The following is a 21,501-nucleotide window of genomic DNA, read 5'->3' as shown; positions in this document are numbered from 1 at the left end:
AAATATTAGCAAAAACACAATTTATAGACTAGCAGGTTACTATATTCTAAAGATAATATATATATATGGTGTTTAATATGGCAAAAGAAACATGATGATCTACCTTTGACTAATGCTATATATAATATTCTTGAAGTTCAAATAATAAAACATGTTGATAAGATGAGCTTTAGTAGTTTTTTCTTTTAATAGGAAATGTATTAAAAGTTATACTTTCTTTTGGGAAATACTGTGATTGGGGATTACAAACCAAGAACATTAGAAAATTATTTACTTAGAAAACATGAAAGAACATAGAGAAAATAGCAGACTGGGATAAGCTCAGTTCTAAACCATTAATATATTTTGTTAATATTTACCTTATTAGCGTAGGATTTTCAGAGAAACTACATATATATATATATTTTTTTTTTCTTCCAGTGTGATGAGTTGTCTCACATGATGGTAAAAACTGAGACATCCCATAATATTCAGGTAGCAAGCTAGAGACTCAGATGAATGAGTTGTATATTTGGAGTACAGTCCAAAAACCTGAAACCTGGGGTGGCAATGCTGTAAATTCCAGCTGAAGTTGGAAAGCAATAACTACTGACCTAGCTCTAAGAATTCTGTCTGATGAGGCAAATCCCACCCATACTTGGGAGACATCTGCTTTACTCAATCTACCAATTCCAGTTTTATTTTCTCTGGAAACACCCTCACAGATACAGGCAGAACTAATATTTAACCAAATATTGGGGCACAGGTGTTATAGCCCAGTCAGGCTGATTTGGGAGTATTAGCTGAATCCTGGCTGAATACAGACACTAACATCCAGAATTGTGAATACAATGGCTGAATTGTTAATCCTGGCTGAATACAGACACTAACATCTGGAGATTGTGTTTCCCCCTTCTCGTATATATATATACATATATATCTCAGTAAGAATTTTAATAGAGAGACAGATACAACACAAGATGTACAAATGTGTAAGAAATTACAAGATTGGCTTACAATAGTCAGCCAGTCACTTGGATGAGGAAGCGTGCAGAGGGTGTCTGCACACTGAAGAGCGAAGGATTCAGTCCAGAGTCTGAAGTTCACTGCAGCGTTCTGTGCAAATCTGTATCAGGAGCCCGATGGGTCTGTGACGGAAGGCTGAAGGATCCAAGGCAGAAGCCAAAGAGTCTGCACTAGAAGCCAGGAGAGGACTTCCAAGCTAACGGTGAAGACTGGAGCTCCTCTGAAGAATGGAAGCCCCTCTGTCCTTCCTCATTTCCCTTTTATGTCATCTAGGTGATGAACCACCCTACAGTGACTCCTCTACACCCTAGGGTGCAGAATTGCTGAGCCAATTTCTGACCCAAGTTTAGTTAAACTTCTAAACTTCTTAAGTTAGCATAATCAATCAACCACTACAATCCACCCCTTGTCAACTTGGCAACCAGACACATTTCTTAAAAATAATCTCCAGATAAAAAGACATGCATATAACTGTATCTAACATGTTACAGCTATCCTTTGTACAAATGGAAATGGACTAATTCACTCATCCAAATAGAATGTAAATTTTCTTTGGTTAATATTTACACTTGTAATGTCATAACTTGAACATTGTACACAGGTTTAACAGTCCTTAAGAACCAGTGTTAAGTCTATCAATATTATCTTATATCAGGATCATATAGGGGAGAAATAGCACCATTATAATCCTCTTTTCTGTAGCTGGTCACAGGGTCGTAGCTGGTGTTTAGAATTACCTTCTTCCCCTACTTGTTCTACATTCCCTTGACTTTCAGCAAGCACCTCAGCAGGTCTTGGTTCTTTTCCTGGTGCAGTGACCCACACCTTCATTCCTGAAGGCTCTGAACCATTTGTCATGGTGCCTGTATTGGGTTGTTGTAGTTACCTATTGACTTTAATAATAGGGCAAGGTAATATTAAGAGGCATCCTAAGGGATCTCTTGCACTCCACATATATTCTTTTCCTCCATTGTGGAGTAGTAGGCCAATTTCTCCTTGATAGTCTGGGTCAGTTACCCCTGACAACACTGTGTTTCCCTTTTGAGCTTGTTTTCTCAGAGGCATTAGGAGACCCGAATGACCAGGGATAAATCTCAGCTTCCAGTTCAGTGGTGTCATTGATATGCTCCCTGGTGTAAGCCTTCCACCCTCTAGAACTAAGACTTCTAAGCAAGGAGAACAAAAAGTCATGAGGACAGGAAGCAAAAATTTTGCTAGTGGATCACTAAGGGTAATGGTGAGTGGTACCATTCCTACTTCCACCCCTTGATTCCTGGATCCATGAATCCTGGCAGTGGGGGACACAGTGCCATGTAGTGGACACTGATTCAAGGCATATATAGCCTTTTGAAGTACCTTACCCTAGCCCTGCAAGCTATTGCCACCTAGCTGGCACTGTAATTGTGTCTTCAAAATATGATTCCACCTTTCTATCAATCCAGCTGCTTCTGGATGGTGAGGAACATGGTAAGACCAGTGAATTCCATGAGCATGAGCCCATTGCCTCACTTCTTTCATTGTAAAATATGTTCCTTGGTCAGAGGCAATGCTATGTAGAATTCCATGACAGTAGGTAAGGCAGTCTGTGAGTCAATGGATGGTACTTTGGCAGAAGCCTTATGTGCAGGGAAGGTAAATCCATATCCAGAATACGTGTCTGCACCAGTGAGGACAAAGCATATTCCCTTCCATCATGGAAGTGGTCCAATATAATCAACATACCAGGTTGCAAGTTGATCACCCCAGGGAATGGTGCCATATCTGGGACTCAGTGTTGGCTTCTGCTGCTGGTATGTTGGGCATTCAGTAGTGGCTATAGCCAGGTCAGTGTTGGTGAGTGGGAATCCATGTTTCTGAACCCATGAATAACCTCCATCCCTGCCACCATGGCCACTCTGTTCATGAGCCCATTGGGCAATGACAGGGGTGGCTGAGGAAGGAGGTTGGCCACTATCCACAGAATGAGTCATCTTATCCATTTGATTGTTAAACTGCTCTTCTGCTGATGTCACCTTTTGGTGAGCATTTACATGGGAAGCAGATATTGTTACATCCTCTGCCCATAGGGAGAGATCTATGCATGTACCTCTTCCCCAAATATCTTTGTCACTGATTTTCCAATTATGTTCCTTCCAAGTTCCTGACCATCCAGCAGACTGTTGGTTATGGTCCATGAGTCAGTATACAGTCACACATCTGGCCATTTCTTCTTCCAGGTAAAATGTATTGCCAACTGCATTGTCCTAAGTTCTGCCCACTGATGATTTCCCTTCACTACTGTCCTTCAAGGATGTCCCAGAAAGGGGCTGTAATGCTGCAGCTGTCCACTTGCAGGTGGTGCCTGCATAGCATGCAGAGCCATCCATAAACCAGGCCCTAGCCTTCTCTTCCTCTGACAGCTGGTCATGTAGTACATCCCACTCTCAGTACCAATTTTTATATGGTTTGGGGTTTTCTGCAAGGGAAAACAGTGTAATACAGGACACCCAGTTTATAAGATCATTTATAATAATCACTCAGAGAATGATATACAAAAGAGTGCAGGAAATCTGTTCACACACTGTAGACAAAGAATCCAGCTGAGGGCCTGGATCCACTATAATGTCCTGCACGAATCCAGCTGAAGACCCAGAGCCCATAACAGTGCCTCCCATGAATCCAACTGGAGGCCCAGAGCCCATAAAAGTATCTCATGCAGGTTTGTTTCAGATCTGTGCTGGGAAGGCCCAAAGGTCAATGTTGGAATCTAGGAAGTCTGTGCTAGCGGGATGAAGATCTGTGCTAGCAGGCTGAGGGATCTGCACTAGAGCTGGGAAGCAACATGAAAAGTAAGAACCAGGGCCCCCTTGAAAAGTACCACAGCCATCCTCAGCAACAGTAAGGTGCCGAGCTCCTCTGATGATCAAGATGGCTGAGTTCCCATCAGGAAAGCCAATGCAACAAACTTCTCCAGCAGACTGCATAGTGCACCATCTTCCCCTCCAGAGCCATGAAGCGATGCTCAAAGTGAGGACCAGAGCTCCCCCAAAGTGAACTGAAGCTATTCTCAGTGCCAACAAGGCCCTGAGCTCCTTGGAGAATGAAAACAGCCGATTTCATCAGGAAAGTCAGCATGACAAGTTCCTCCAAAAGACCTAACAGCTCCTTACAGCTTCTACCAGCTCCCAGCAGTCTTTTCTCAGCTCTCAAGATTCTCTTCCTCCTTCTCCAGTTCTGCCTCTTATGCTGCTGGCAACAGTCCTCAGGTGGGCCTCCCACACCCAGCACTATACTTACTCAGTTTAGCTGGGGGTTATAAGTTGACCACCAGTTGTCAATCCACTACAATATATATGACAGGTATCTAAATAATAAAGAATGAAACATAGTTTTGTTTTAATAACTACAGTGCTTCTTATGGACTGGGAGCTTCTCAAATTCCTACTTTCAGTGGCCTCCTAAACAACAAAATATCAGGGGAGGAAGGCCCACTCAATGCACCTTTTTATCATCATGTCTGGTTTTCTTTTCTATTGTATTATCATGAAGGAAGAAAATAATTGCTAATTTCACGGAGAACTGAAGTGGAGCAGAAAAAATTTGCAATGTTCTGGGAGACCAAATTATCCTATTTCACTAGAGATGAGCAGTGACAAAGTTGGTTAGGACCTACTCCCAAACCTTGTGTAAATTCAGAAAGAAGGTTATGTTTTTGGAGGTGCTTAATCTTTAGTCCAACTTCTGAGTATGGGTTAAAAAGTGTCCATTTGGGTCCCTGAGTATGAGTTACTAGGGCATAAGAACCAACACATTTCACAAGATTAAATCAAATTTCCTGGTTAAATCTGACAAATTCAAAGAGGACCCCCGGTATATTTGAAAATATTTTCTGTTTGCACTCCATGGCATATTTTCAGAAATAAATCTTTGAGTTACAAAGTTTCCATCTCACATTTTTTTTCTTTTCAAAAATTTTATGCATCTACATCACCAATGTATCATAGAAATTCTATCATTATTTCTTCTGGGCAAAAAAGAATTAGAAAAAATGGTAGCAACATAAAAAGAAAAATGAGATATGTGTAGTTCAGATAAGAAAATCACATTTTGTCCTATCACAAGGACACTTTTAAAATCTCTTGCAGTGGTAAGACTCTTCCACCCTCAACATTGTATTACGAGAGGGAGATTCCATTTGAGATGAGCAGTGAAATATTCTTGGTCTATCTCTTCATCTGCTGAATAAGTAGTGAGCAGCTTTCTGTGTCACACATTTTTCAGGCGTCAGGCAACACAGATGCAAACGATGAAGAACAAGGTCTTGAAGAACTCCTGAAACAGTGATGAAAGGCACAAAAACAAAGAATTGCAATGCTAGCATAAGAGACTTGAATACTTCACAAAGGAGGGCACATCTAAGATGGATGTTTTATAGTAAGACAGAGCTGATAAAAGGATGCAAGAGCTCTTTTAAAGAAAAGGGAAAACCAAAGCTAGGAATAGTACGATTGAAACCTCCATAAAGAATAACACTGAGCCATATATAGTGGCTCTCCCCTATAATTCCAGCTACTCAAGAGGCTCAGGCAGAAGAATTACAAGTTTGAGAACAGTTTAGTAGAGAGCTCTTGTCTCAAAATAAAATGAAAAGGGATTGGGATATAGCTCAGTGGTAAGACTGCTTGTCTGAATGTGTGAGGCGCTGGGCTCAATCCATAGTGCTGCTGAATAAATAAAAAGTTTAAAGTGGAGAGAGTGTACTGTCAAAAAATGAGGCTGAAAAGATGGGTTAAACTGATACATCTTTTTCTGTGCAGTTTCACTTTAACAGATGGAAAGTCCATGAACAGTTAACAAGAGGATGACATACACAGTCATCTTCATATGTATTCTGCTCAACATAAAAGACAAAGGGAAGGAGTAGCTATGGGTAAGGGCTGAAGAGCCAAGCACCATTTTAAACACTAAACAGTGAGGTTGATAATAGATGACAAGGTGCTGACAAAAAAAGAAGGGATGATAGAAAGTAGAGGTCAATTTTAGTCCAAAAATGTAAAAAAAAAAAAAAATTGATTATATAACACAAAGGGTACAAGGAACATAAGAATATCTCTGTGGCTATAAACAGGTTCAGAGATAAATTATGGTTACATTCAATGAAAACCAGGAATTTAGAAGAATAAATTGGAAGATAGTAAATTTTAGATCAGGACATGTTAAATTCTAGGTGCCATCACATACCTAGGAACAGTGGGTATGGTGTTTTAGATTTCAATCACATAAAGTATAATTAAAACCCAAATATTAGAGAAACGTATTAGGAATGCTCCATGAGGTCAGAAAACAAAACAGAACAAAGCAACAGAATCCTGAGGACAGCAGCATATAAAAGGAGAAGGAAGAAAGAATAAACAATTGTGGAAATTGAGAAATAGTGGGAGAGTTAGGAGAAGAGACAAAAACTGAAGAATATGTTGTAAATGGTGTTAGAGCTTTGAAAAGATTAAACTGAAAAAAAAAAAAAAAAAGCCAATTGGATCCGCCAACTTGCAGATCATCAGTATCCTTCTAAGGGCGGTCTTGATAAAGCCAAACAAAGGTGACTTTTCCAAGAGGGAAAGTGGAGGTTATGAAGTATGATCCAATATCCTTCACTCTGGTGGACAAGTCCGAATCCCAAGCATTTATTGAGATCTCAACAGTTCTTGATGCCATGTCAAGAGGTCTTGACGTAAGCAGTGCAAATTAATCCACAAGAAATAGAGGAACAATTTGAAAACAGTGCTGTATTAATCTTCACTTAGATTCATGTCTTCTCTCCCAGACTTTACAGTTTCAATGCTAGAGTAATCCAGGGACAGAGATAGTTGGAAGATAGAATATAATTGCCCTCAGGCAAACAAGGCGGTGGCTTTGAGTCATCGGGTCTTTCCTAGGACTCATGGTGTTTCTCTCACCTCCAGCACCTGCAGATTTCCCTTGAACATTTTTTTTTTTTGGTACTGGGAATCAAGCTCGTAACATTGTGTTTGCCAGAGCTGTATGCCCAGCTCTCTTGAGCTTAGACTAGCTGTGAGATTTTAGTTGACCTACATGGTTGGTATAGTATTACAAGGCATGAAGCCTTTGCCTTCTTCTTGCTCTCAAATTCAGATACTAGTTACTTCCTTCCACCCTCTTCACTCTTCCTGGATCAATGATTTGTGGAGGTGAAGACTGGAGTCACTTTTATTATTCTCTATTCTGAGAAAGCTGGGTTCACAAGAGTAACACTCGCAGCTGGTCTTTCATTCAAACTCATTACTTCTTGCTTAAGTCCAACTATTTCTGTATCTCTTAAAGTTCTTTTAGATCACCTGGCTTCAACTCTAGTTCACAGCCTAATTGTGGATCTGTTCAAGTGTGGCTAGCTTTCAGTGAAAGGTTTAGATGAGGAGGAAGATGTAACCAGGAGAGAAAGAAAAACCACAATAACAGATTGTCAAACACAGGGGTGAAGTCCTCACACCCCTGTCCTTTGGAAGACAATGCTGAAGAAAAAAATGATGTTGGAAATAAGAAATATAGGAAGTGACATGGGGTGGAAAGTGGGTGATAGAAAATCAAACATGGAAGATAGAAAAGTCCTTATGATTGTAATTCTCCATGTGAGAAATGTCCTTGTGATTTATATTCATTCCTCAGTGATCTATCAGCTTCCTGTCAGCTGGGGGAGGGGGCTGCTACATTTCCTTCAGCTAAGATGGATCTGTTTGATAATATCGCCTTTAATTTGTAGCTGTTAGCGCCCCCACTTCACACTTGTGTCCACAAAGTACATTTTTAAAAGTAAAGACTTCTACAGCTTTTTATATTTATCTGCCTTTATCTTTATCTTTTACTTCTAACTCTAATAGTGAAGGCAAACATTTTAATGGTGTTCGGGATGGGCAGTTTTTTTTATTTACTTATTTAATCATTTATTTTCTGTGTGTACACAGTGTAACAGCATGCATGCTGAACCCATTAATTCTCATGTCTTAAAGGGCACAAGTTGATCTGAATCATTTCTAAGCGAACGTAATGCAATGATGAGTCATACTAGGATGGTGTTCTGCTCCAATGACAGCATTTGCATAATGCTGTCTATGATAAGACTATGAAGTTAGGAGCTGAGTTTTCAAGTGAGACTTGGGAAAACATGCTTCTGTCTTTACAGCCATGCCTGGTACATCACAATGTTCACCCTAAGTGTGTTATAATGTATTGCAAGCATCTTTTCTTCTCACTGCTGGAATGAGATAATGACTAAACCCTCCATGGCACAGACCACATTTTTCTTCCTTCTAGAACTTAGCATATTTTTGATATTTATTTCCTAATGACTCAGAAGGTAACAACTTTCTCTTGAAGTAGCTGTGGAACTGTTTTTAATTGCATAGTGAGCGAGCAGTTTAACCACACATCTGAGCGAGGATCCCAAAGCCAAATTCAATCTTTCAAAGATATAACTAAAGTCAGGTTTTGTATTATTTTAAGTGAAGGGTTGTTTTCTCTCCCCAGGACGATAGAGGCTCATAAGAGAATCAAAACAAAAGAGATTTAAAATTGCTGCTTATCTTCTCTCAACTGTATAGAAAAGGAGACTGTAATTCAAAGGAAAGGAAGTGCTTGCTGATCCTGCTACCTCAGTGAGAGTATAATTGCCATCCTCCACAGAGAAAGAACAGATAGGCCTGGTTTCGCGCTATGAAGGTCCATAGGGTATGACTCCTCCAACTGAGGAGGATCCCCACTTCTGTGGCAGTCCTCTGCCATTCACAGAGCACAGTATGGTGGTCAGCCGTTGTCCTCTCTTCAGGCTGTGCTTCAGTTACAGTCCCATGTGGGCTCTGACTTTTATGGAACCAAACACATCTGATTGAAAGTGATAAAACATTTAAGGCCTACGCTGTCTATACACAAGCATCCCAGATCCTTTAAAGATGCTCCAGAGATGCCTTCAAGCCTCAGTTCCTACTGCTACACTGTATAGCCATGCTGCATCATCTTGCTTTTCTTTTAAATCTTAGGGGACTTAAGGGACCCATTGCGGATCAGAGAGGACCAAGGGGGGTTGTGATGTGCAAGGACACAACCCCCCAACTGATTTTCCTCTGCAGATTTCTATTAATCGGCAATATTTGGAGGTTGTTAGCTTTGGCCCAGTGCTGGCACTACTACAAAATGAGTGTTCAAGCTTTAAATTATGAAAGGATGTGGGAAGAAAATTTTATTAGACTCCTCCAAAGCTTATTGGGTACTCTAAATACATCAGCCCATTTAATAACTACAACCTGATAAAAAAAAAGTAGTCATTATTTCTGTGTTGCAGAAGAAAAACACTGAGTTTTCAATAATATTAGACATCTTTGGGCAGCCAGCTGCTTCTATGTATGTTTAAAATTAAGCCACACGTTGTACAATCACTTATCTCTCCAAACCACAGTGTTTCCAAGTGTCAAAATAAAAATACTTGCCCTCACCGGCTTTGTTCATGTAATATCAAAACATATGTCTAATGTTTTCATGATAGTGAACATTACATGAAAATCAGATATGGTTATTACAGCACATCTCAGAGATTTTGAAGATTTGGTTTTGGCTCACCATGATAAAGTAAATATTGCAGTAAAGCAATTCACATGAATTTTTAAAAAATTTCCTAGTGCATGTAAAATTTGTTTACACTATACTGTAGTCTACTAAGTGCCCAGTAACATTACATCTAAAAATATACATACCTTGACAAAATTACTCTACTGTTAGAAGTTTAAAAAGTAAAGCTGGGAGCAAAAAAGCTAGGGAATTGAGGTTTCTTGTAGCAAACAACAAGGACTTCAGTAGGAGTTCCTGAGGGTCAGCAGTGAATCCCCAAATTCCCTTTTTATTTCTGCCTGAATCTAATCTTAGAACTTGGTAATGATGCAGAGATGAACCAAAATGATGGCTAATTCAGAATTCCTTAAATTTGGTATTTAACTGACTTGGTGTTTTTAAAAAACGCATTTGCATAGTTCTTGGAATTCATTATACTTAAAATAGTGTTGTAAAGCCAGACTAAGGACTTTCTGACTCAGAAGAGTCTGGGATATTTTCATGATGGTTTACTCCATCTCTTGTTTAGAAATTTTCCTGATTCCACACTTTAATGCTGGTGATGTATAGTATCACTTGCCAGGCCAATTATCTTTCCTCCTAGAGTGAAATGATTCTCTGATAGTTTTGCTGATTCACTAAGGGTTTTATTTGGAAGATTGAAGTTCCAAACCAAACAGCATCAAGATAAACGGCTAACATATTCTTGGAGACTTCCTTTTCACCCACATATTGAATCTTTCCACATTTTACAAAAAAGGAAGACTCACAAATGTGAAAATATAAAAAGTTAAAAGAAATTTTCCTGTGGAAAACAGCTCATATTTCCTTAAAACATCAAAAATGTCCCACTTGAATTGATTTTCTCTTACCTAACCTTAGTTTTTACTAAACCATCTTTATAAAAGGGAAAAAAATCACTGAAATTAGATGATTTGCCCAGTATTAAAGTAGGAACCAACCACATTACAACTTTTTCTGTCACTATTAGCTATGTACAAGATTATGTCATTACACAATTATACTAAAATAAAAAACAAAGGGGGCATGATTCATTAACTACTAGCTTATTTTAATGCATATTTATTTTCCAGTTGGCACAAAGAAATTGAATATATTTATGGAATAGAATGAGATTTTTAAATAAAGAATTTTGTGAGAAAGCAAATAAAATATATTTATTATCTATGAAAAATAGTGGACTATACTCTTGAGAAACAGGAAAAATTTATATAAAGCTAAGTATGGATAAATATTAATGCTATATTGATATGTTTCTAGCCAATAATGCTTGTTAAATATAAAGCAATGTAACTAGTAGCAATCAAACAAGCTTAATATCTGGCATACATGTATCACTTACATTATAGATATTCTGTCTTCAATTGTGCTATTGAGTAATCCATTGGTTCAAATGTAATTGAGCATTTCTTTTCTGGATCCAACTATATTTATAATTTTAGAAGTATAATTCCCAGCCTTGTGCAGTATAGCTAGAATTGTCAATGTACTTGTTCATGTAAGTGTGCATAACATGCTTGGTGTAAAGCATTTGCAGAGATCCAATGCTTGAAAATTTTATGAGTGCATTGACTTTTCACATCACTTTTATGGATTTGGATACACTGAGGAGGGAAGATAAAAGTTTGCTTGCTAATATTTCCTGTTATTTTTGAAGCTGATTTTGTAAAATCATAGTTGTATAGTTAAGGTAAATAACATTCTGATATTTAATGGTTCATAGTTCAAATCAACAAATTCTTCAACACTTATTCAATTCTTTATACTTTTCTTCATATTGTTTTAATGCAACTTAGATTATTTAGAGCACAGAAGTGATCTTTCTTTGAAGCAAAAACAGCATATTCTTTCTTCTCTCCATTTCATTTTTCTACTATAATCCAATAATTATCTTTACCTTGTACTATAACCCAATAATTATGTATAAGTTTTGCTTTCTGTCAGATATTTTTAGTGAATTTTAAGGAATATTAAAGTACTTGCTAATTTATTCCTTACCTAAAAAAAATTAATAAAGATTTAATAGATGACCTAATAACAACTTGATAAATGAAATTCACTTTATTTATTTCACATTTTAGTGTTACTGCAAACATGGTGTTTATGCCGCTAGGCTCAGTGAGGGCTCCTGGGTAACTTACAATAATGTCACTGTCTTTAATAATCTCATGAGTAAAAATGAATGCAAGTAACTTTAATGCAATGTTGAGTCTGATGAGTTTATCTAAAGGAACCAAGTAAAATGATATGTTTCTGACACAAAAAGATTTCTGGAGAGTTACTTCTCTGTTATAGTAGTACTATATTATAGTAGTATATCCCCTATATGCTGCTGCAAATCCCACCCAAACTGAAGGGATATTTTCTGACCCTGTCATTTGACACAAATATTCACTCTGTTTAGGTTCAGCCCTTTCTAAATCTCAAATAATTCAAGCAACATACAACAGTAAAATAGTTTTCAGTATATCTATCTACATTTACCTGACTTAAACAGGCTGAGTATTGGAGATAAACTCTCACTATACACAATTTTGTTTTTTTGTTTGCATCAGGAATCAAACTAAGGACCTTGCACTTGCCATGCAAGCACTTATGCCACTGAGCTATATCTCCAATCCAAGATACACAATTTTCAACCACAAAGTGCAGTACTAAAGCACCATTCTAAGTGGAAGAGCATTCAATACTATCAATAGTATGGATGACATGACCCTAGCATGCTCAGCTACTCTACAGGCATACCTATCACATGGTCAAGCTAATTTCCTCTTAGATGCAAGCTCTCTCAGAATGTTAGGAACCTGGATCTTTATATCAGTATTTCTCATTTAGTATACTCAGGTGGTCTGTAATTTTCCTGTGTGATGGTTATTGTCATTTAATAAGCATAGTTCTATAAACTGAGACTATTAATTTGGCTCTTTCCATCCTTTTTTATCTGTATCTTTTGTAATACAAATAGTTATTGCCTTAAATCAGAATTTGAAAAAGAAATTTTCAAGTTCTGAAATTGTGTTATTCCTTTACTAATTTTTCATTAGGAATGTATTAGTAACATTGCAGAAAGATTGTTCTGTAGTTTATAGGGTCAGTACATTTATTTTTGAACTTTTGACTGTAGAGCAAAGAACTCTGAAAGATTTGGAACTTTTGACTATAAAGCAAAAAACTCTGAAAGATTTCTTTTTAAAAAGTACTATATTTTGCTTTGTGGCTTGAAGTTTACCAACCATCTGAGTCAATAAAAAATGTGTATGTATATATTACTACATACTTTTCACTTGTGTGTATTTAGAAGATAAATTTAAAAACTAAATAGAGATGAAACCCAAAGTAAAATTAAGAGTTATATAGATCATCATGACAAAATTTCCACACAGTGCATCTTTTCAGTGGATTCATTTTTATGGGTCTGGCAATGTTGCTGATAGCCAATTAGCAAAATTACTTCTTTACTTCTTCAACTACTTCTTTATGTCACATAGATATTAATATTCTCAGAGGATAACTTAGAATAGTAATACAGGTGATTTCAATTTTGCTACAGATGAAAGATGCCAAAATGGAAAAGGGCCCTACAGACCTGACTTAAAACTTTACCTTGTCATGGAAAGGAGGGATATTTCTGAATTTTTTCATGAGTGCTGTTTAGGATGAGGCCAGGGAAGATAAGAAACCATACATCCTGTGTCTAAATGTATGGCCTTGTTAATTTACATGACAGACATTTCCTATGTGCTGATTTTATTCAAAGTTAGTTTTTGGAGATGACCAAATGAATGGGGCAAAATCCATCTTTGTTTAATGTATAAACTGATATGCTTTTTCTTTTCTTTTTTTTTTTCTTTTTTGGTACCAGGAACCAAACTCATGACCTCAAGCTTGCCAGGCAAACGCTTATGCCACTGAGCTATATCCCCAGCCCTTATGCTTTCAGAATGGACAGAGTAGAGTAATGTTTTGGGCTAAAGGAGATTCAGAGTAATTCTCTGTGACTTAGCAAATGTGGCTATTATTGTGCTGAGCTGTGCAGCTGAGAAAAGTACAAGGGGAGACATGGTAAAGAGGAAGTACATTTACATAGGGAAATTTTAATTTTTCTCAGTAAAAAAGAAAATATTTTGAGTGTACATTGCACAGTTTCATTGTTGGTCTAGAATAAGACAGCAAACAGCCTGTTAATTTAACTCTAACCGACTCTAATTTCAGAGGAGGTGTGAATATCATCACCAAGGACAGACAAGGGATGCTACACAAAAGTTAAAAAAAAATTCAAATGAATTCTGGCAAGAAGCAGCGCGCATCCATTAAGTAAGCTTGTGCTTGTCATAGAGAAGCTTTTTAAATTATCAAGCCCACATAGAAATTATTCCCAGTAGCATCTGTATGGTAGAAAAGCACACACTGGGAAATGGGGACACTAAATTATACCTATATCTGGCTATATTTATGAGAACAAATAGGGAAAGAAGAAAAGTAAATAACATGACTTCTAGTTGCAGTGCCTTGACACCCAATTTCAGTCAAATTCTCACTCCAAAGGACTACCTGATTCACCTAAAAATAATTGAATACGGAGGTCTCTGTACCTCAGATGAGGCATTTAAAAGGATTCAACTTTTCTGCTTCTTATGAGAGAGATGAGTTCACTTTTATATCCCTCTATGGACAGCGTGTGGGTTTTCTATCAGCTTCTTTTCTGTGTATAGGTGTGAAATCTCTCTGCCGAACTGTTTTGACCTGAGAGAAAAACCTGGCTTTGACTCTGTTTAGAAAATAAAGGACAACATGGTTTTAATTGCTCTACTGTTGTACTCCCAACTCTTCCTGTCCCTTATGCCCCAGAGTACAGAGCAGCTGTCTCTGCAGCTGTGAGCAGGTTCTGAAACTATTCTCCTGTGAGGCAGATGAAAGTCTTGCCAAAGAAATGCACAGAGAAGGTGGGGTGAATGGATTTATTTATTTATTTATTTATTTATTTATTTATTTATTTATAGTTTTGCTTTATTTCTTCATTGCAGATTCTTAGCTAAAAATTTCAAGGAAAAAAAAACGCATTCACTGTGAAGCATGAAGTTCTTCACTGATCTAGTTCTTTATCCCTCTTTCCAGTTTCAGAAAGAGAGCATTTTGGATTTCTAAAAAAAAAAATAGTCATTTAAACAAGCATTTGTCCTTTATATTCTTTGAAATATGAACTATAAAATTTATTTTTTCATCTCTCTTGAAATATCGCACTCATTCCGTATAACCAGAAGTGCTGCTAGTTAGCGATCATGCCATCAGGCAACCTGCTGCCGTCAGTAGTTGGAATAAAACTTATGCCAGAGGGTGTTTGCTTTGACTTCCTTGATGCCACACCTATCCATTTATGCTTGCTCTAGCTCACACACTTCTCGTTCCTGGGAACGGCCCTTCTAACATCTTCAGTGTACAAAGTGAACTCTCAGATTTTCTCTAATTCCTACAACTGTGGAGCAAAACTTAAACCTATCATCATACAAAATGATAGGAAATATTAATGAAAGAAAATTTGGGTTCAAGATGGACTAAGCAACCCACAGTATCAATTGTATAACTGTGGAAAAATACTTACACTGATGAAATTCTATGTGAATGACCTTTGCTTAAACAAGAAGATAATCGATTTGGAGGTCAGCACTCATTTACTTTATTGGCCTGTATTACTCATACTCAGATTGTTTATTATGGAACCGAATCTAATATAATGACATTCATCCATTAGATCACAAAGGAAATAGTGAACATACTTAGGACTCCAAGAAATATCACAGTAATAATTCATTATGCATATAATTATTCTTCTTGATTGGGCTTGATGAGTCCAGCCCTGTGGAGAATGAAGGCATGTGCAGTTATGGTGAAAGCACTAACGTTATTCCTCTGCTCTATCAGATGCGTTGTAGAAGACAAGAACTCGAAGGTGGCCTGGTTGAACCGTTCTGGCATCATTTTCGCTGGCCATGACAAATGGTCTCTGGACCCCCGAGTTGAGCTGGAGAAACGCCACTCTCTGGAATACAGCCTCCGAATCCAGAAAGTGGATGTGTATGATGAGGGTTCCTACACATGCTCGGTTCAGACACAGCACGAGCCCAAGACCTCCCAAGTTTACTTGATCGTACAAGGTAAGAAAAAGGTGGGATAAGTGCATACTAAGGTGACAGATGGAGGTCAAGAGGAATCACAATATAGGAAATATGTGCAAGATCCTTTCTGAAAAAGAGGCTTCAGAATAGATTATTGCACTTAAGTATCTATTTTCCTTTTAGAATATAGACTTAAAATGAGACAACTGAGTAGATCGAGCATCCTTGCCATGATGAGCCAGTGCTTCAGTCAGAATGTTGTGTTCTAGGTCTTGAGTTTGAAAATGGAAACAAGAACACATAGAGTGCTTAGACCCATAGGACTCTCACATTACTAAACTACTAGGGCAATTTGCTGAATTTAAGAAAGCTTGGTTGTATCTGCTCTTGTCCTAAAGACAATGAATACTTCTCTGTTTTTATCACAGCTGAAGTCTTTTGGGAAAATAAAAATTCCAGAGGCTGGGATATCTTCTTAGCTGTCCATACTTCTGTATAGTTTGTCTCTTCAATCAATAAACAACATACTTATGTCCAGTGTCGTGAATCTGTATAGTCATTAGGGACAAATTGTTTCTCCTTGAGGGTTTCCAAAGTCACATCTGAGTCATGGTTTTACAGAGTGGAAACCCCAAAACTCATAGAAATGCCCCCAGACTATACTTCTCTTGGGTCCCTTTCCCCATAGTTGCAGAATGAAAACAAAGCTGATCAGCTGCACAGTTTTACTGCAAGCAAAGTCAAACCAACAGCAGTTTCAGTCCATCTATCAGGAAAGATCTAAGCACTAACAAATATTAGGGCTGTGTTCGTGTAGTCTTGATTTATAATTTTATGTAAATTTAATGCAAATTAGGCATGGCCCTAGGGCTCCTGTCAGGATTCTAGTGCAGTCAGTGGTGTGGCAAAGTTTCACTGTAGCTTCTATTAATCTGTTATGGAATTGATTATTGCCACATTTAAATTATTGCTCTCCGAGATTCTCTGATTAATAGATTGAAACTGGAATAAAATACATCAGAGACTCTCTGGTGCCAGTGTAGTTCAGTCATGTGACCTCTATCTTGGTACATTTGCAATGGCTGACAGCTTCATTTTATTTCTTATAAAATGCATGTCTACTGATTTGTAGAGTTCTAATCACAGCCAAAGCAGAACGTGCTTTCCTTGCCGTTTAGCGGAGAATGCTTGAACTCTATAAGGAGAGATGTTAGTCTTTAAATCTCAGGTAACTCATTTAATATAAATAGATAAATACGTAACATAAATATAAGTAGAAATATGTAAATATATTAAGGAATTAAATTATCAGCACATTCAAAACATGTACACTCACAAACACACACACTCACACACACACACACACTCTCCTACTTAGAAACAGGGAGAATTTCTACCTGATTCTATGGAATAATGAGAAGTGATAACTTGTGTAGGTAAGGCTTTTTAGAATATAATTTGCTTGGGGCTGGGGATTTAGCTCAGCAGCACAGTGCCTGCCTGGCAAACGCAAGGCAGTGAGTTTGATTCCCGGTACTGGAAAAAAAAAAAACAAAAACAAACAAACAAACAAAAGAATATAATTTGCTTAATGCTCAGTTATTGAGGTTATAATGGGAATTTTGTCCTTTGATTTTTGATATATTTTATTCATATGTTTCTTTATAGTATATTTTTATGTGAAGACAAATCTGGTTGGTTGTAAGATTTCTACATAATCTTAGTACCTTGAATGCTTTTATTGTCATCAGAAGGCTCCCAGAGACTACAATAGATGTTTTGTGTTGTTCTACACTAAATAAATTCAGATAATCTATTCACTGGTGAGAGGAAGAATGAGAGAAAGAAGATCATTAAATTGACATTATTTCCACGAGGTCACACGAAGAGTTCAAGGAGTAGTTGAGAGCTGAGAGGATCCAGAATCACATTTGAAGCACTTTCTCCTGAAATGGATTTTTTTTTTTTTTTACTTTGAGGACTACTTCAAAGTTTTATGTTTAAGTCTGAGCACTTACCACCAAAGTCTGTTTTGCTTTTTTTGTTTGTTTGTTTTCTTATTCATTTGTAGACTTTTAAATGACAAACCTGGCCATCCCAAAAGGTTAGAATCAGAACTCAGACCATGGCAGTTTGACTGATATTTAACTTAATATCATGGTGATGGAAAAAAGCCAACACAATTGCCAAGTTCTGATTATTTATTGTTTTGTTTAATTCTAATATGTGCTACTATATAGATGTAAATAATTTCATCATATGTATGAAAAAGCTTACAGTTCAAAGAGAATAAGGAATTTGTCCAGGGCTCCCCTCTAGGCTTGGGACAGGGTTTCAAATCCCTGTCTGTCTGATTCAAAGTATTACTATTTTCTTCTTAATCTTATTGCCTTCAAAGAGACAATGAGCCAAAAGGCCTGTACATACTTGGGGGATGAATAAAAGATTGTCTCTTCCTTGGGTCTGAGTCATCTAGGGGGTCTTTTGGACAATTATGTGCATCCAAACATTTTGGTACAAGAGAGATATAACTCTCAACCTGCAGGACATCAGATGCATGGAGTTCATGTTTCTCAGGATTAAAGAATGAATTCCAAAGAATGAAGGAGGTTAAGAGTAGGAAAAGTTTATTGAGGACTAGGAATAGCTCTTGAGAGACAGGAGGGGGGTACAAAGTAGGTTTCCAATGAGGTTATTTCTTCAAGAATGTTTCATAGGGCAAAATCACAAGATGGATACAAAGTGAGTCAAACTATAACCAACCAGTAAGATTGCAAGTATAGCGGGTTAGCTAATAATGATGCAGTAGGGAAGTGGGGCAGGTAGCAAAGACAGATAGATGATGTTGTTAACCTTGACCTAAGTCAGTCCTAAGACTGACTTCAAAAGCAGGAATGTTTTGGTAAAGGGATGGGACCAGGTGTTGTAGTCACCTACCCAGGTAGACAAAGTGGTACCAATTACAATATAAGCTCAAATTTGCACTCATTCCTTGGGGAAATATGCAAGTCTGGCCATTGTGATTTTAATCTCAAGGCCTTCCCTTCAAATGTGCTTCTAGCAACAATTTTGAAGTATTCACCTTTCACTGACTTGCTTGGAAACCCAATCCCTCTCTGACTGTATTATCTGACTTAACTGCCTAGAATAATTTGATTTCTTTCACCAGACGGCTGAACCATCCCTATGTATGACACTCAGCTTTGTGGTTGTCCGGGATCCTATCCCTTCATGTTCTTTTCCCTGAGTTTTACGCAGTGCTTCACATCTACATGGTTTTCACCACATCAAGATTCTGCGTCTCGGCATGGCTTGACATCCTCTTTGCCCTACTTCAGAGCAGCAGAGTATAAAGGCCTTTTGGATATTTTGTGCCCTGCCTTGGTCATGCTCCATGATTTTTGAGGATTTCTCTCTCTCTCTCTCTCTCCCTCTCTTTCTCTGTCTCTGCCTCTCCCGCTCTCACCAGACAGGATCTTCTTATGCAGTACAGGCTGGATTTGAACTCACTATGTAACCCAGGCCTCTGACTCACCTCACAGTGATTGTCCTTCCTTTGGCTCTCTAGTGCTGGTCTTATAGGCATGTGCCACCATATCCAGGTTGCTTAACAAATACTTTAAAGAACACTCTACTTTCTTTCACTAGCTAATGGCAGAGCCCCTCATAGTTCAAAGATGCTATGAGAATAACTAAAAACAGGGCCTAAGAGACTGATCTTTGTAGTCATGCTGCCTGATTCCAATCTCACTTATCCTTCATCCTATCTAAATAAACTTTGGGGTAAGTCACTTACTCTTTTCAGTGTTCAGCTTTGTCGTATGTGAGCTATAGATAAAAATTTAAACATTTAAATCCTGCTAAATTTATTATAAGGATTAAATTCAACGATCACCTAGCCTGATGTCTGGAGATCGTGTGTTCTTGCCTAATAAATAATGATGATAATGATGATGCTGATGATGATAACTATGATGATCAGCCCCACAATCCTGTTGCTGCTCCAGTATTTCTGTAAGGTTTACTGTCATGCTGGGTGCAGCCCAGAGTAATCCCATTGCTGCTTTTACTCATAATCTCTTATTCCTTGCAGTTAGCTGAGTCGGTTTTTATTCTGGGTGTTTCCAAATGATTTTTCAGCTGCTCTTTTTCTCAGCATATGATCTTACCTTTTCACTATGGACTCCAAAAGACTTCTTAGACTAGCATCACTTTAAGTTTTTACTCACATTTACTTAAGGTGCTTGAGTCCAAAATGCAGTTTGCATCAGACACACTTGGAGGATTTATTAAATTTTACATGAAGGCATCTCCCCCAGAATTTCTCATTCAGTATATTTGAGTAGGGTCTGAGAATTTACATTTATAACAAGTTCCAAGGTGATGCTAATAGCATTGGTTGTAGGGATGACACTTTGAGAATCACTGTCCCAAATGGTTTTATACTTTAAAATTATATGAAACAGTGATGCTATACAATTTCACTCGATTTCTGATAGGGTTGTACCTCCACATATTCTGATAATTGATCTTACTGGGTATGAGATATAGAAGAGTTCGAATGACATATACTTTAACTTTCCTGGCCCCGGATTTGGCCTTTCAAGGGTGCTTAGCCCTGGGGAAAGAAAATCTAAAAAAATAGTAAAATATCTCAACTTTATAAATGTGTTAATGCTTATGATTGCTCACATTTCTTTTGCATCCAACAGAAACACTCTGGATGAATATATATATAATTCATCACATATGTATTCTACCACATTAGTGCCTTTCAATATTTTCTCTCTTAATTTGGTGATTATTTTACACAGGAAACTTTAAATTTGTATTAGTTTATGAGGATCACTACACACAAAATGTGCTACCCAAATATAAATATGCATTTGAGATACTTTATGCATTTGAGATACTCAAAATCGAAAGCCAGATTTTTCAGCTCCAATGCCAGCTATCTTACAGCGTCTGAGATCAAAAAGTTAGAAAATATCACCCTCAGCCAGGTATGGTGGCACATGCCCGTAATCTCAGCACTCGGAGAGACTGAGACAGGAAGACCACAAGTTGAAGCCTAGCCCATGCAACTTACTTTTATTTAACAAAATAAAATAAAATAATGAAAGGTTGTGGAAAATGGACTTAACATGAAGACCCTAGGTTCAGCCCCCACCAGTGCAACAAGAATAACAACAACAACAACAAATAATAATAATAATAATAACAATAGTAATAATAATAATAATAATACTGCTGGACTTCACCTTCAATAAAATAAGGAGATAAATATCAAACATTCCAACAGTCCAATTAATGATGCCATTTTCTTGCTCCAGAGGTTACCCTGCTATGATTCTCTGGTCTTGCTGATCATGAAAGCACATTATTAAAGCAGTCTCCCTCTTGATATGATCCTTGCCTAATCTGCAGTAAAGCTAACATTTTGGTTCATCACACTTACCCAAATGCATACACTTGAGAACCACATCTAGAACAAATGAATCACAATCCTTGGGGATGGGCCCAAAATTTGCAAACATTTTATCTCTACAGGGGATACAGATGCACACACAAAAATCAAAAAGTACTGTTCTGGAGATCTGAGCAATCAGTGAGAGAGATTTACAGCTGCCTGGCTGCTCATTCTCCTGTATGACCCTGTGTTGTTGTATATAAAACTCTACAGGGGCTGGGGATTTAGCCCAGCGGCACAGCACCTGCCTGGCAAGCGTGAGGTCTTGAGTTCGATTCCCAGTACCAGAAAAAAAAA

At 37.6% G+C, this 21,501-nt stretch overlaps 1 protein-coding gene across 2 annotated transcripts in view; it reads left to right on the top strand.

Moving 5' to 3' along the window:
• Lsamp (limbic system-associated membrane protein) overlaps nucleotides 1–21,501 on the top strand; it is a 604,798-nt gene that overhangs the window by 310,794 nt on the left and 272,503 nt on the right. For both annotated transcript variants that reach the window (XM_005386425.2, XM_005386426.2), the window contains exon 2: nucleotides 15,541–15,773. In XM_005386425.2, coding sequence (XP_005386482.1) covers nucleotides 15,541–15,773 — 233 coding nt within the window. The remainder of the gene's footprint in view (nucleotides 1–15,540; nucleotides 15,774–21,501) is intronic.

The sequence above is a fragment of the Chinchilla lanigera genome, unplaced genomic scaffold, assembly GCF_000276665.1.
Source record: "Chinchilla lanigera isolate Chin_1 unplaced genomic scaffold, ChiLan1.0 scaffold00026, whole genome shotgun sequence".
Classification (NCBI taxonomy): domain Eukaryota; kingdom Metazoa; phylum Chordata; class Mammalia; order Rodentia; family Chinchillidae; genus Chinchilla; species Chinchilla lanigera.
This window is presented reverse-complemented; position numbering and strand designations above follow the sequence as displayed.